Genomic DNA, 14,738 nt, shown 5'->3' on the forward strand with positions numbered 1-14,738 from the left:
GGTGCAGGGCGCCCAAAGGCTGGCTGCCTTTTCTGGGCGAGAGCCTGGAGAGAAGAGGGACTGGTGAAGCCTCAGGAGTGGCGTGACCATCCCTCCACATTCGGAGGCAGGTATCCCTACCTTAGATCTGGGTGGTAGGGGAATGGGCACTTCTTCTCCTAGCTTGTCTTAGTCAAAAACTTCAAACTGCTCTGGCCTGAGCTGGTTTCTATGCCAAGAACTGGGCCAAGGGCCCCCTTAAAGCACCCTCATCTCATTATTTCTTCATTCCCATGGCTGGGTAGGTTAGTCAGAGCAGCCCAGCTGGTTTTCCAGGAAGGGCTTCTGGGTGGAGACACCTGAGGAAGCTTCGGGACAACCACACAACTGGTTTCCAGCCTCTGCCTGGGGGCAAGGGGAGTGGAAGTGGTGGACATTTTAGCCCAGAATCTCTCAGAGATGGTTCTGGTTCACACATGGTTAATGATTAATGGGGCCTGTGTGGTGTGGCAGTATCCAGCTGCCACTTCCTGCCTCCTCTGCTGAGTAAACAGGGGCCCTGCCTTTGCTGGGCTGTAAACCTGTTCCCTCAGGAAGGGCACTGTGTCCCTAAATCACCAGGGAGGGGAGGGAAGGGCAGGGTTGGCATCTCCTGCTCCTGAGAGTGATGCTCCTCCCCCCCACCAACTGTGCCCACCCTCCAACTGCTGACGTCAGTGTGGGTCCTGGGGTGCCTATTAGCAACCTTGAAGTTCTCCCCAGGGCCCTGGCAGGAGGCTCCCACCAGCTAGCACAGAAGCTGAGGCCAGAAAGAAAGCACAAACAGAGGGGAGATGACCTGACTTTTAATGGCACAACCCAAGGCCCCAGCAAAACAGCAAGACCAAAAGTAAGCTTCGCAAAGCTGCTGGGAGGTGCACTGACAAAAACAACTCTAGGAGATCGCCCTTGTTCCCTCCCAGCCCCCAAGCTTATGACTAGGCTCCATGCCCAGGAACTCTGGGCCTGCTCAGCCCCACTCCCAAGCCCTTAAAACTCAGAGGTGCCTGGGCCAAGCTTTGCTTCCAGTGTCGGTGAATGCAGAGCAGCGGGAAGAATAGGGTAGCAGTCTAACTCAAATACAGAAACTGCTGGGCTTAAACTCCTACTTGGAAAGGAAGTGAAGCCTCAGATCCTTTAATGGCTCATGTTGGACAGGTCCAAGATCCGGTCCTCATCTCCCCCCATCCTGGGCACTCCTAGGATGACACATGGGGTCATGTTTCCCGGGCCTGACAAGGGCCCCTTGGCAGGTCTAACCTTCAGCCACGGAAGGAAAAAGTCATGAGCAGCACACAGTGAGGGCGGCAGCAGAAACAGCAGCAGCAGCAGCAGCACAAAAGGGGAAGGCAGCAAAGCTCAAGCACTCACAGAGGGGACGAGAAACCGTGCAAGGAGACTGTTTATTTCGAAAGGATTTTGCAATAAACATAGTGAGTGGGCTCCAGGCAGCGGTTCTATTCTTCTCCCTCATCCTCGTCTTCATAGGAGTCGATGCCCACTTCCTCGTAATCCTTCTCCAGGGCAGCCATATCCTCCCGGGCCTCGGAGAACTCACCCTCCTCCATGCCCTCGCCCACGTACCAGTGCACAAACGCCCTCTTGGCATACATCAGGTCGAACTTGTGGTCCAGGCGGGCCCAGGCCTCAGCAATGGCGGTTGTGTTGCTCAGCATGCACACGGCACGCTGCACCTTGGCCAGGTCACCCCCGGGCACCACAGTGGGGGGCTGGTAGTTGATACCGACCTTGAAACCTGTGGGGCACCAGTCCACGAACTGAATACTGCGCTTGGTCTTGATGGCAGCAATGGCGGCGTTGACGTCCTTGGGCACCACATCTCCACGGTACAGCAGGCAGCAGGCCATGTACTTGCCATGGCGGGGATCACACTTTACCATCTGGTTGGCAGGCTCGAAGCAGGCATTGGTGATCTCTGCCACCGACAGCTGCTCGTGGTAGGCCTTCTCTGCAGAGATGACTGGTGCATAGGTGGCCAGGGGGAAGTGGATGCGAGGGTAGGGCACCAGGTTCGTCTGGAACTCCGTCAGGTCCACGTTGAGGGCACCGTCAAAGCGCAGGGAGGCTGTGATGGAGGAGACAATCTGGCTGATGAGGCGGTTGAGGTTGGTGTAAGTCGGGCGTTCGATGTCCAGGTTGCGGCGACAGATGTCATAGATGGCCTCGTTGTCCACCATGAAGGCACAATCTGAGTGCTCCAGGGTGGTGTGGGTGGTCAGGATGGAGTTGTAGGGCTCGACCACAGCCGTGGACACCTGGGGGGCTGGGTAGATGGAGAACTCCAGCTTGGATTTCTTGCCATAATCAACAGAGAGCCGCTCCATCAGCAGTGAGGTGAAGCCAGAGCCGGTGCCCCCTCCAAAGCTGTGGAACACCAGGAAACCCTGAAGTCCTGTGCACTGATCAGACTGAAAGGCAAGAAGGAAAAGAGCAATGTGGGTGGGGAAAGGGCCTGAGGATTTCATATGTTCTAGCTTCACAAAAGCCTAAAATTTCTCAGGTGTTAAGGCAGACTAATGAGTATCCCACACCCGCAGCACGCTCTGAGACATGTACAATTAGAGATGACTCTATGAAATGGATTTGGAAAAAAATGTTTCTGACCATTAGCATCATTTCAAAAGCTTCCTTCCTTCTACCCCCAATTCTCACCAGCTTGCGGATCCGGTCCAGTACTGGGTCAATGATTTCCTTGCCAATGGTGTAGTGACCACGAGCATAGTTGTTAGCAGCATCCTCTTTCCCAGTGATGAGCTGCTCGGGGTGGAAGAGTTGCCGGTATGGGCCATTTCGGATCTCATCTGAAAAGTCATACACCACATCGTTAGGGCAAAAACCACAAGGCTGTGCTCAGCACAGATCTCCCTCCCTCAGCCTGGTGGCTGTGGTCAGATATATGGAAGCATTCATCCTCCTGCCAGCCTGAGATAGCAGTGTGTAGGAGAAACCAAGACCTGCTGCCCAGCCCAGTCTGCGATCAGCCTCCCTTCTTTAGCTTCCAGCAGGGCAAGGGGTTTTCAGGACCAGGAAAGCCAGGTCTAGACATCCTCTCTCCAGAGAGAAGCTTAGAGTCACTTTCCAGCCCCTCAATTCCACCCTCTCTTCCTCTGCTCACCAATTACAGTAGGCTCCAAATCCACAAAAACTGCCCGAGGCACATGTTTTCCAGCACCAGTTTCACAGAAGAAGGTGGTGAAGGAGTCGTCCCCTCCACCAATGGTCTTGTCACTGGGCATCTGTCCATCCGGCTGAATTCCATGTTCCAGACAGTAGAGCTCCCAGCAGGCATTGCCCATCTGGACACCTGCCTGCCCCACATGGACTGAGATGCATTCACGCTGAAGGGGAAAGAGAGGGGACATGGCATAAGCCCCACATACATAAGTCCTTACCTCATGAGCCTCTCTCCCACTCTATCACCTACCAGTTAGGATGACTCAGTTGGCAAAAGGGCCTGAGCAGAGGTCAAAGAGGCTGGCATCCTGCCCAGGCTCTCCTGCATAGGACTTCCCAACTAGAGGCACCCAGTAGGGCTGGCCAGATCCCTCAGTCTACTTCTCCATGGGGACCTTGTCAAGTAAGAGCTGTGGCTCCATATGACCCTGCCACATTCACAGCACACTCAGGCAGGACGGAGAGGTCAAGTGCATATGAGACAGGCAGACACTGCAGTCGCTGAGACAAGGACAAGCAATTTTCTCAGCTGTTCCCAATCCTTACTCCCACAGATCAGCTTCTCAAGAGCCTGAGAAGGGACAGAAGGTTTTCCAGAGCTACAAATTTATAGCTAGAGGTCCGCCCTTGATTAATTCTTTGCTTTGAGGATGAACAACTAGAATATCATATAACCCTCTCACCCTTTCATCCTTGCGAACTGTAGAGGTGTCTCAGCCTTCCAGTCGGGCATCAACTGACCACACTGGCCAGCAGGATGCCCTGGCCCTCCCCACCTTTAAATCCCATCTGGCTCTGGGGATCAATCCCATCTGGCTGCTCTCCCCACCTCTACCCCCACACCCTGGGTATCTTCACCACGTTCACCCACTGCTGTGCCCTCAGGGAAACTGCAGAGAGCAAAAAACGACAGGCGCCGGCAGCAAGGGTTGTGGGCACTGGGGCACTCGCTGCCCTAGGCTCATCCCTGCCAGTCTGGAATTAACCTCTGAAGAGCCAAAGTGGTGCAGAACAGGGTCGGTGCGGCCTCCCTTTTCGACACCGAAATGGCGGGGTGACGGTTTGCAAACACCCAGAAAAGGAAGCGGAACCTGCGGTGAGGCCCCGAAGGTAACCTGCCTTGCCCTGGGCGGGGTGAGCGCCATCCTGGGCTCTGGCCCCGTATTCGCCCCTTCTAGATTCTTTCCAGGTCCATCCCAGTGGAAAGCGAGGATTGGATTTCGGCCCCCGTCCCTGGGCTATAAATACCACCCCCTACACACACCTCTTTCCCCTCCCCCCAACCTGGCCTCGGCCCGCGCTCTCGCTCAGCGCCAGCTGTCTCTGCCCGTCCGTGCACGCGGACTCTGGCTGGAGAGATTCCGGCTCGCCTCACTAGGCCGAACCCCACTCTCGCCACCCCTCGAGGATCAAAAGAGGGGTGCTGAGTCACGGCGGGGGGGGGGGGTGCTGTGGGTCGAAGGGATGCGCCCACAGTCGGAGGAAAGGGGGATGCTGAACCAAGTGATCTGACCCCTTCCCACCTTCTTGCACCAAGCGCGTGTTTTGTCAGTTCCAAGGACCCGGGAGTGAGGGGGAGGCTAAGGGCGGAGGGCAGCCAAGCGGGGTCTCCCTCGACCGCGGAAAGGACGGGCCGCGGGACCGCGTGACTTCCCTCAGGAAGGTTAGGACACAAATTCTTGGTGGAGCTGGAGGGGATTCCAGGAGGACTCCTCTCTACTACTGAAGATTCCCACCCCGCTTCACTACCCTCCGCATCATCCGAAAGTGGACAACTTGGCCCAGCCAAAGTCACCGGGAGGAGGTGGGAGAAGGCAACCCCCCCCCCCAACACCTCGAGACCTGAAACTCCAGACAGAAGGCCCTGAGCGGACCTAGCGGGAGGTTCCCCGAAGAAAAGGAGAACTTAAGGGACGGGCGCGATGCCTGTAGGGCCGCACTCACCATGGTGAGTCCGGGCGGTGGGTCTCACGTAGAGTCCGGGTGACGGGTCTCGGTGAGAACTGCGCTAGCTGCAGTGCCGCACCGCTCTTATAGGCGGGGGGCGGGCCCGCGCGCTCCGACCGCCCACTAGGAGCGGGGCGGCCCAGACGCCACGCCCCCGAAAGGTAGGCGGCCCGGAGGGGTGGGGCCAGGGTGAGTCCCCTCCCCGGGGCGTGCCAGAGTCCCTCACCTGTACCGCGTGAGTGAGCAGCAGCGACCCGAGCTTAAACCCTTCTCTCTCGGCTTTGTGCCGACACTCGGAGCTCCCGAACTCCGCCGTTGGGACGCAAGGCGCGGTGCCAGGATGTGTCTCTCCTGCACCTGCATCGTGGGGGCGCCTGTCTCTAAGGTGTTCTGACTTAGGCCAGGTGCTGTAGAGGCTGTTTTTCCGGACTGGCTGCAGCCAGCCTTCGCCGGTGCCCTCTCCGCCCCGCCTCTCTGAAGGCTCCGGCCGACTGCCTGGCTCTGGCCCGTCCCCCAGGAACGGCTTGCAGTCGCACGAGGCCTGCTGGTCCGCAGCCGGGACGGCTGACCTTCGCCAACGCCCGCGGGCGGCCGAGGACCGGGAGCTGCACAGTCTGAGCCCCAGGTTGTCGATCCTTTAGGTTGCTCCGCAGAGCCGAACCCCACAGTCTGTCTGCGAGGGCCGACCCCCGGAATCTGTCGCGTCTCGCAGGCTGCCCGCTGGTCAGTGGCCCCGTCATCAGCACCGTCACTATTAGCCGGCCCTCGCCATAGCCACCTGCCCACTTTCCTGCAGCCAGAACCGCCGGAGTTTCTGGGATTCGCAACCTGACTGCCCTCTGTGACCTTGGGCAAGTGACTTAACCTCACTGAGTTCTTGAACCTCATCTTCACCGGTGGAAGGAGATAACGATCCCACCCCCAGAAAGCATTGTGAGGTGTTATAACGTTTGTTGACTCTGAAGAGGAAAGAAGAAAATGGAGATTCTGATGTCATGAATGGTTTTGACTTTCCCATCCTCTTCAGTCCCTAAGCCATGGGCAGGATCTGCTACCTGCATCTCAAAGCCCTCGGAGCTCAGGCAGAATTCTCAGCTAAAGCTATTTCTTCTTTCTACTTTTCATTCCCATGTCTGGCAAGAATGGGCTTTTCAACCTACTTCTGCTTTCCCTTGCATGCCTTACATTTTCTACCTGTCTCTCTTCACTGCAGAAATCATCAGAAGTGCCCTACGTGCCTATTGGTGCATTCTGTCTCCTGGGGAAAGATTCACCTGCCTCTCCTATCATAGTGTTTCCTAGGGCCAAGGCTGCCTGACAATATAAGACAGCAGGATAAAATAACTAGCAATGGCAACTTTCTACCAACAAAATAGCTAACTGATACCTTACTTTAGCAAGGCATGGAAACAAACACTGTGAAATATGACAAGGTCTCTTTTCCCAGTAGACTAATCATATGGTTGGGAGAACAAGACTCATTCATAGAAAAGAAACCTGGCAAGGGCACATAATGAGGTTGCTTTGGGAAATGGGGTCACGGTCTCTACAGAGCAAGGAGCCTTGGTGACTACAGAACACGTGGCCTCGTTCAGACATTCCCTGGCCCTCTGTTTTACTTGTGCAGCCCAACCCTGCAGACTGAGTATTTTAAGAGACTTGTGCTATCTTAGGCAAAACCCAAAACCTATTTGTTCTTCAGGTTCAGCTTCTTTTTCTGTAAAACTGGGATAATAACTTTGGATTGTGAGGACCAGATGAACTGGAGGATGCATACGTACACAGCAAAGTACTATGTGTCCAGCTGCCTGGACTCTTAGAGCATTTTGTTCATTTATTTTAGTGTGTGTAGCACCTCATGCTGCAGTTATTCATGCATATGTTCATCTTATTAGACAGTGATCTTGCTGAAGGAAAAGACTGTGTCTTATTCACTTTTGTGTTCCCCAGTTTCTAGTATGGCACTTGGCACATGGTAACATTTTCTAAGTGTGTGTCAGATGAATTGTTTCACTATAGAGATGGGACTGAAATTAAGGTAAAACTCTTAAGCAGCCAGAAGTTTCAAATTAGCAGCCTGGAAAACAAATTCCCTCTCTGACATGTTTCATCTGGCACCCACAGTGTTAACCCATATTGCATTTAGAATATGAGAAAAAAATTAGGAAATTTTTCTGTATGGGGCATCGCCAAAGACCACCCTTATGTTAGGAGACTTACTAGACAGACTCACAGGACTCAGCATAAGCTTGTACTCACAGCTAGGGTTTATTACAGTGATGCAAGAACAATACATACCTGGATAAAAAGGGGGAAAGACACAACAGGAATCAGAAGGAATCCATGTCCTCTCCCTCCCATAAGGGCTTACACAATGTACTCTTCCTAAATGAAAAGAGAGTAATATTTCCCTGCAGTGTTTTTGCCCAAGAAAGCCCATTAGAGACTCAGCACCCCAGGTTTTTATTGGGGGCTGTTCATAGAGGCACCTCTGCCTTACACGTGCCAAAATTTCAGACTCAGAAGAAAAATGGGTGTTTAGCATAAATCACATCGTTTACCCACACTGTCCAGGCACAACAAACCATCCTGATCAATCAGCTGTTGACTGGGAGCACTCTAAGAGCCAAGTTCTCAGATGCTAGCTGAGGGCCAACCTTGCAAGCAGGCCTTTCCAAGGATAGCTGTCTCAGACTTGCTAGGTTAACGGTTTCAATCATGTAACAAAAATCCAGATTCTAGCTTATCGTGAAACAAATTGGAAGAGATGGCTATTCTAGGCCTGCATTCCCATTTAGCAACTGTGATAGGCAGAATAGCACTCCCCCCAAGATGTCCACATCCTAGTCCCTGGAATCTGTGACTACATTACCTTCCATGGCTAAAGATGGTGTGAATGTGATTAAGGTAAAGGTCTTGAGATGGGGAGATTTTTGATTTTCTGGTTGGGCCCAGTGTAATCACCAGTCCTTTTTTAATTAAAACAGTTTTTTTTTTTTCATTATGAAAGTATGATAACACATTAACAGGAGACTTGGAAAACACAGAACAAAGTTACATATAGTTCCACTATACATTATAGTTATTTTTAAAAGTAGATAAATTAAGATTTTTAGTTGGGCTTTCAATATCAAACTCTCAAAAATTAATGAATACAATACCATTTTCTCAAAAATTAACAGTTCTCTTCTACAGAGTAGAAGGATCTAGTAGACCTGAAAAGCACTATGAACCAATTCAACATAATTAAGATTTATACAATTTTCACGCAGCAGTAGAATACAAATTCTGTTCAAGTTCCCATAGACTATAAACTAGAAGACACTGGAACACATCCAGGGGCATAAAACAAGGTGCAAAACTTTCACCGTCTAAAGGTATTGAAATCATACAGAATCTCTCCTCTTATCACTGTAGAATCATGTTAGAAATTAATATCAAAAGATATTTGATAATAACCCACCTGTTTTCAAGTGGAATGTGACATTTACCAAGAGAAATAGAAGGGTCCTTCTAAATGGAAGAAGGAAGCAGGAGAGTCAGAGTCAGGGAAGGTGAGAGGTCAGAGTGAAGGCTCTCAAGATGGAAGGAGGTGCGGACAAGGTGAAGGAATGCGGACAGCCTCTAGAAGACGGAAAAGGCAAGGGATGTATTTTCCTCTAAAGTCTTTAGAAGGAAGGCAACCATGCCAACGCCTTGAATTTATCTGTAAGCAGGTTTCCAATTCCAATGGTGGGAGAAGGGGCTTCCCCACACACCACCAAACAATTCTCAGACACCAGCAAGGGGTTTGAGAACACAGCTCAATTCTGTACTTTCTGCCTGGAGATTGCGTCAAGTTCCACAGGTTAAAGGTTTGATCCTACAAAACTGTCCCCCCATTTCCTGCTTCAGATGCCAGTCACAAATCCCAGTCGTTACCTAAGCTTCTGACTCTCCAGCTACAAACTGGAAATTCCAACAACCCCCTCCAACTCTGGATACCAATAGCAAGTCCATGTGGTTACTTGTCCTGACTGATGGGCTGCAGATTAGAGTTTATCATCACCTCTTTCTTGGGTTCAACTAATTTGCTAAAGATGCTTATAGGGTTCAGAGAAACGTTTTACCTACTAGGCCACTGGTTTATTATACAAGGATATAAGCCAGGAGCAGTCAGATAGAAGGGATGCAGAGGGCACTGTATGGTAAAAGGACATGAACTTCCTTACCATCTCCAGGTGTTCTACTCTCTCAGCATCTCCATGTGTTCACCACCCTGCAAGGTCTCCAAATCCCATCCTTTTGAGTTTTGATGAAAGCTTCATTACATAAACACGGTTGATTAAATCACTGACCATTTGGTGATTGAACTCAAATCTCCATCTACCCACCCCTCTCAGGAGGTCAGAAGGGCATGATGGGACTGAAATTTCTAAACCTCTAATTTCTCAGTTGGCTCCACTGGCAAGCAGGCCCCATTCTTAGGTGGGTCCAAAAGTCACCTCATTAACATAGCAAGACACCTTAATCACTCTCAACACTTAGGGAATTCTCAGGGTTTTGGGAACTGTGAGCCAACAAGAATGGACAAAGAACAAATAATATATAAGAAATACATATTGGTCATCTAAGCAGCCACATTTTTTTCTTATAGATCATAAGATTGCATTCCCCATAAGATTTATTTTGGACTTTTGATCTTCAGAACGTGGGATAATAAATACATTTGTGTTATTTTAAGCTACTAAGTTTGTAGCAATTTGTTACAGCCTGGATAGGAAACCAGTGCGGCAACAAATGTAGCTGGATGATGGCTACCTTCTTAGGATGGCAACAAGCTGTTCCAGTTCACCCAGCCCTGTTACTCTGTGTCTCCCTGACACAGAAGACCAGGGCCCACTGCCATTTAACATCACATGCGCAACCCACATCACACATTTATGTTAGCCTGGCTGCTGCAGCAATGAGTTCACAGCCCTAAGCAGGCTTCCTGGCAGGGAAAACGGAGAAGACAAGGGTGCAGGGAGACATGCCCAAGGCATGTTGGTGGAATATAGAGTCTGCATCTGGTTGGGCATGTGTGTCTGAGCGTGCATGCTCATACACATACAGGCATGACCGAGTGTCTATGTATTTTCTCAGGATATAGACAGATCCCCTGAATAAGGGCCATAAGCTCTTGGTAGATGTGCAGGTAATAATCCACATCGCCAAACAGAAAACTCTTGGACATTCACATAGAATCTAGAAGACAATGCCAAACACTTTTTCAGTCTTCCCGATGAGGTATTGTTTAGTCCACTCGCCCAACGTGGGTGTCAACTCTCTTTGGATCGCTCTCCCTCTTCACCATGCCTATTGTTATCTCCATCTTTCCTAACTCCTTCTCAGAGTCTCACCTCCACCTTGAAGCAGTGTGGCAAGGTCATCAAAGTTCTTTGCTTTTGGCTGTGCCACATGGCACGTGGGAGCTTAGTTCCCTGACCAGGGATCAAACCTGAGCCCCTTACAGTGGAAGCTCAAAGTCTTAGCCACCAGGAAAGTCCCCATCAAGGTTTAAAATGTCTCCATGGATTCCATCTGAGAGAGGTGGAGCTGAGCCTTACCGCACATCCATTTTTTTTTCCCCCAGTTGGAGCATCTACTAGCTGTCCTCCTCCTCACAGCACCATCTTTCCTACGGGATAGTTCCATGTCTTCTCTCCTTCCTGCTGTCCACACTGGCTTGGTTCACATGTTCCACTGAGATGTTCCTGCTAAGGTCGCCAGTGACCTCCATCTTGCCAAACCAGAGATCATGCCTCTCTCTTCATCTTTCTCAGCCTCTCAACAGTATGTGACATAACTGATCCTTCCTTTATAATGTTTCATAGTTGAAGTACTTCCTTCTTGGCTTTGATGACACTTCCACTCCTGGTTTTTGTCCTAGCCACTCCTTCTCGGTGGTCTTTGATGGCTTACCTCTAAAGGGTGTTCCTCATAGCTCATCCCCAGGCTTTCCATGTGCTCTTTCTCACTGAAGGAGCAATAGTTGAAAGTGGGTGATGAGTATATGGGATTTTATTATGTTATCTCTACTGTGGGGTGTATTTTTAAATGTCCATAATTAAAAGCAATTGTACCTTATCTAGGGTTACTCAAAAAAGAATAGCTAGAGTATATATATATAAAGAATAGCTAGAGTATAAACACCCCAAGCTGCAGTGCAAGAATAGAATAAAAAGAAAGCTGTATCACCTATATGTTGATGACTCTCAAAGGTACTCCTCCATTTTGGACCTCTCCTCTGAGCTTCAGAGTCACATGACTGTTTGCCTTCTTAATATCATACCTTGAAAGCCCCTTAGACATCTCAAAACAACACAAAGTAGAACTCTCATCACACTCCCTGCTAAACCTGCTTCTGTCCTACGCTCCTGAAAGTGAAAGTCATTCAGCCACGTCTATACCAGTCCATGGAATTCTCTAGGCCAGAATACTGGAGTGGGTAGCCTTATCCCTTCTCCAGGGGGGTCTTCCCAACCCAGGGATCGAACCCAGGTCTCTCACACTTTAGGCAGATTCTTTACCAGCTGTGCCACAAGGGAAGACCAGAGTCTGGGTGAATAATACTGCCTTTCTACCAAGTCCTTAGGTAAAAACGGAGGACTGTCCTGTATTCCTCTTTCATTTTCTTCCTCCCCTCTTTTATTAATGAGAATGTTTTAGCTTCAACTCATGGAAAGCCTAGCTACCAACAGCTTAAACAATGGGTGTATTATTATCCCACAAGAAATCTGAATGGAGGGCGGTTCCAGGATTGGTTCAGTGATGTCACCAATAAGTCCAGTATTTCCAGCTTTCTGTTCTGGCATCCTCAATGGCCTGGTGACGTCTTTTCTCCTGATCGCAGGATGACTACCGCAGCTCCAAGTATCATGCCCTCATGTGACACCATCCTAAGGCAGAAAAAGGGGGGTGGTTTCCTCCCACATCTCTTTTTATCAGAGAGAAAAACCTTTCCTTAAAGCACCCCAGCAGACTTTTCCTTGTATCTCACTGATCTCAGGCCTAAACTAGTCATTGGAAGTGGGGACTGGAACTACCATGAATGGTTTGGACTAACCTATACTTACCTTTAGGTCTAGAGAAAGGCCATCTTCCTTGACCAAGTGGAAGGGTGAAAAATTATACACAATTAGGACCACGCCAACAAAGAAGACATGGAGGCAGGGGTCAGGTAAGGCTGTTGGGTAGGTCTGCACAGCCCAGATTAGCATGTCTATCACTTCAACCCAGTTACTTCCTTCACCCCCAGTTTAGTCCAAGCTACCATCCCCTCATTTCCGGATATTAGCCATGGTCTCCTCACAGCTCCCTGCTCTCATTCTTGAACTTCTATAATGTACTCTCCATGTAGCAGCTGCAATACTCCCTCTAAAACAAAGCACAAAGTAGGCTGTGAGGCTTGCTTCACCCCCCCCACCCCCCATCACACTTGTAATAAAAGCCATTCTCAGGACTTCCCTGGTAGTCCATTGGCTAAAACTCCAAGCTCCTAATGTGGGAGGCCAGGGTTCCATCCCTGGTCAGGGAACTAGATCCCACACACCACACCTGAGTTTGCATGCTGCAGCTAAAGAGCCCACAGGCTTCAACTAATACCTGGTGCAGCCAAATAAGTAAATAATTTTTTTTTAAGCCATTCTCCCTCCCAGGCCCCTTTACCTCTGTGAACTCCCTCCCTCCATTTCCTTGTATGCACCAGACTTGCTCCTTTGCACTTGCTATTCTCTCTGCCTGGAGCGCTACGATTCAGATCTTGGTGTGGCCCACTCCTTATTAATTTCAAACATCACCTTCCTGGAGAGTGGCTTCTTCTCAGTAGTAGCCCCCTCTCCTACTCTCCCCTCACCCTGTCTCTTTCTGTGCCATTATCTGTTTTGTTTTCTTCAAGTGTTCATTGCTATCTGAAATTCTCTTGTTTGTTTAGTTATTACATCTTCCCATAAAAATACAAACTCCTTGAAAGCACAGACTCTTTTGTCTACTACCACTGTATCTCTGGCAACAGTGCTTGGCATATAGCAGACAATAAACATTGTTCAAGGAATGAAGAATATTGATTACCTCTCATTTTATAACTTAGATATATTACATGCTCTTTAAAAAAAATCTCAGGACTTCCCTGGTGGTCCAGTGGTTAAGGCTTTGGCTTCCAATGCAGGGGATGGGGGTTCAATCCCTGATCCAGGAACTAAGATCCCATATGCCTCATAGCCAAAGAAACAAAACATAAAACAGAAGCAATATTGTAACAAATTAAATAAGACTTTAAAATGGTCCATATTAAAAAAAGCAAACAAACAAACAAAAATAAGTCTCTTTACTCTTGTTTTATATGAGACCCCTCCCCCTGCCTGCCTTGAAGAGGATTTTCTTTGCAGAATTAGTTTTGTCAAGGTTGACTTTGAGATGCCTAACTTCAAAGACCAGTTGGGGGAAGTTGGAGTGCTAGTAGGAGGCTCTGGGGCCCAGTGGGCCCCAAATCCTTCCTTCTGGATAATAATTCCAGAGGTCTATGGCTTCGTGGATCAACCCAGTGTAGACTGGGCTTTCTCATCTTTGAAGTGTTGATTGGTTGTATCTTCTCTCCAGGGATCCTGGCCTTTTAGTTCCAGGTAGGAGAGAGAAGACCTCAGTTCATGGCCCAAACCAGGGTTTACCATCTTAATATTCTGGGTCACACCCTGGTATACTAGGATGAAAAGGGCTCTGAAAAAGCCCCACCCTCAAGATAATTCTTTCACCACTTGCCATACTGACTGAAGAGTCACATTAGAAACTACTTCCTGGAGAGGGTTGCAATTAATAGACAAGATTCTTTTATTTGCTAAATCTGACATTCCTATTCCTGGTCAAGGCGCTGGCTGGAAGTATGACTGGAGAGAGGCAACGTGATTTCCAGGCAGCATTACGGACCATTTGAGGTTAGTAATGCATTTGAAGTCAGATCAGTCAATATAGTTCTGGGGTTTTCTACAGCCACTGTTTAGCAGGTCAGTGCAGGCAGAATTGGTGAACAAATGGATTTAACCAGAGTTGTGGTTTGGTCAGTCAAGGAAACTGAAGCTAGAGGGAGACAAGGGAGTTGAAGGGTATGTAAGGGAATGATCACCACTGACCACCGAATTTAAAATAAAAACACAGGAGAGGATGAGGAACATTGAAAACTCTGCCATGTGGAAATGGGAGAGGCACAGACCCTGAGTCCCAGAGGAACCGTAATTCTGCCACTAATTAACTCCCTCATGCAAAGAGGCAGCAATTTCCTTTTCTTCCTCCGGGAGTAGAGGCCTTCCCTTGCCTACCTCACACAAAGTTGTTAAGGGACTCAAAGGAGATAAGGGCATGGGGGGTGGGGGTTTGACGCTGCCTTGAGAACAACAAAGCAGGATGCAAATGGGAGAGAGTAACATTTTTATTTCATAATTTTGTCCCAGGCCATATGGTGACTACTTCTGTGGGGAAATAAGGCCAGACTAGACAAGCGAAGACTTGCATTAGAACAGGGAGAGACTGTTAGGAATAGCCTTGAAACCCTGCTCAGTATCTTG

The 14,738-nt window shown here is 49.3% G+C and overlaps 1 protein-coding gene and 1 long non-coding RNA gene across 2 annotated transcripts; one reads left to right on the forward strand and one right to left on the reverse strand.

The window, feature by feature from the left end:
• Positions 1 to 1,402: 1,402 nt before the first annotated feature.
• TUBA4A (tubulin alpha 4a) lies at positions 1,403 to 5,266 on the reverse strand. Its single transcript, XM_020904828.2, has 4 exons — positions 5,158 to 5,266; positions 3,155 to 3,377; positions 2,692 to 2,840; positions 1,403 to 2,447 (listed from the first exon to the last, which is right to left on the reverse strand). Exons 1-4 carry the CDS (start codon positions 5,158 to 5,160, stop codon positions 1,476 to 1,478), a joined length of 1,347 nt encoding a protein of 448 aa, XP_020760487.2. The 5' UTR covers positions 5,161 to 5,266; the 3' UTR covers positions 1,403 to 1,475.
• Positions 5,267 to 11,960: 6,694 nt separating this feature from the next.
• LOC110144767 (uncharacterized) lies at positions 11,961 to 14,272 on the forward strand. The gene is made up of 3 exons (XR_002315964.2): positions 11,961 to 12,054; positions 12,264 to 12,361; positions 14,045 to 14,272. It is a non-coding gene; the product is annotated as an uncharacterized lncRNA (long non-coding RNA).
• The last annotated feature ends 466 nt before the right edge of the window (positions 14,273 to 14,738 follow it).

Source organism: Odocoileus virginianus, chromosome 30 (genome assembly GCF_023699985.2).
Source record: "Odocoileus virginianus isolate 20LAN1187 ecotype Illinois chromosome 30, Ovbor_1.2, whole genome shotgun sequence".
In the NCBI taxonomy this organism is placed as follows: Eukaryota; Metazoa; Chordata; class Mammalia; order Artiodactyla; family Cervidae; genus Odocoileus; species Odocoileus virginianus.

Coding starts and splice junctions, on each gene's coding strand:
- TUBA4A (XM_020904828.2), bottom strand. Junction 2,841..3,154: donor TTTGGAGCCTACTGTAATTG/GTGAGCAGAGGA, acceptor ATGACTTTTCAG/ATGAGATCCGAAATGGCCCA. Junction 2,448..2,691: donor TGGACCGGATCCGCAAGCTG/GTGAGAATTGGG, acceptor CTTGCCTTTCAG/TCTGATCAGTGCACAGGACT.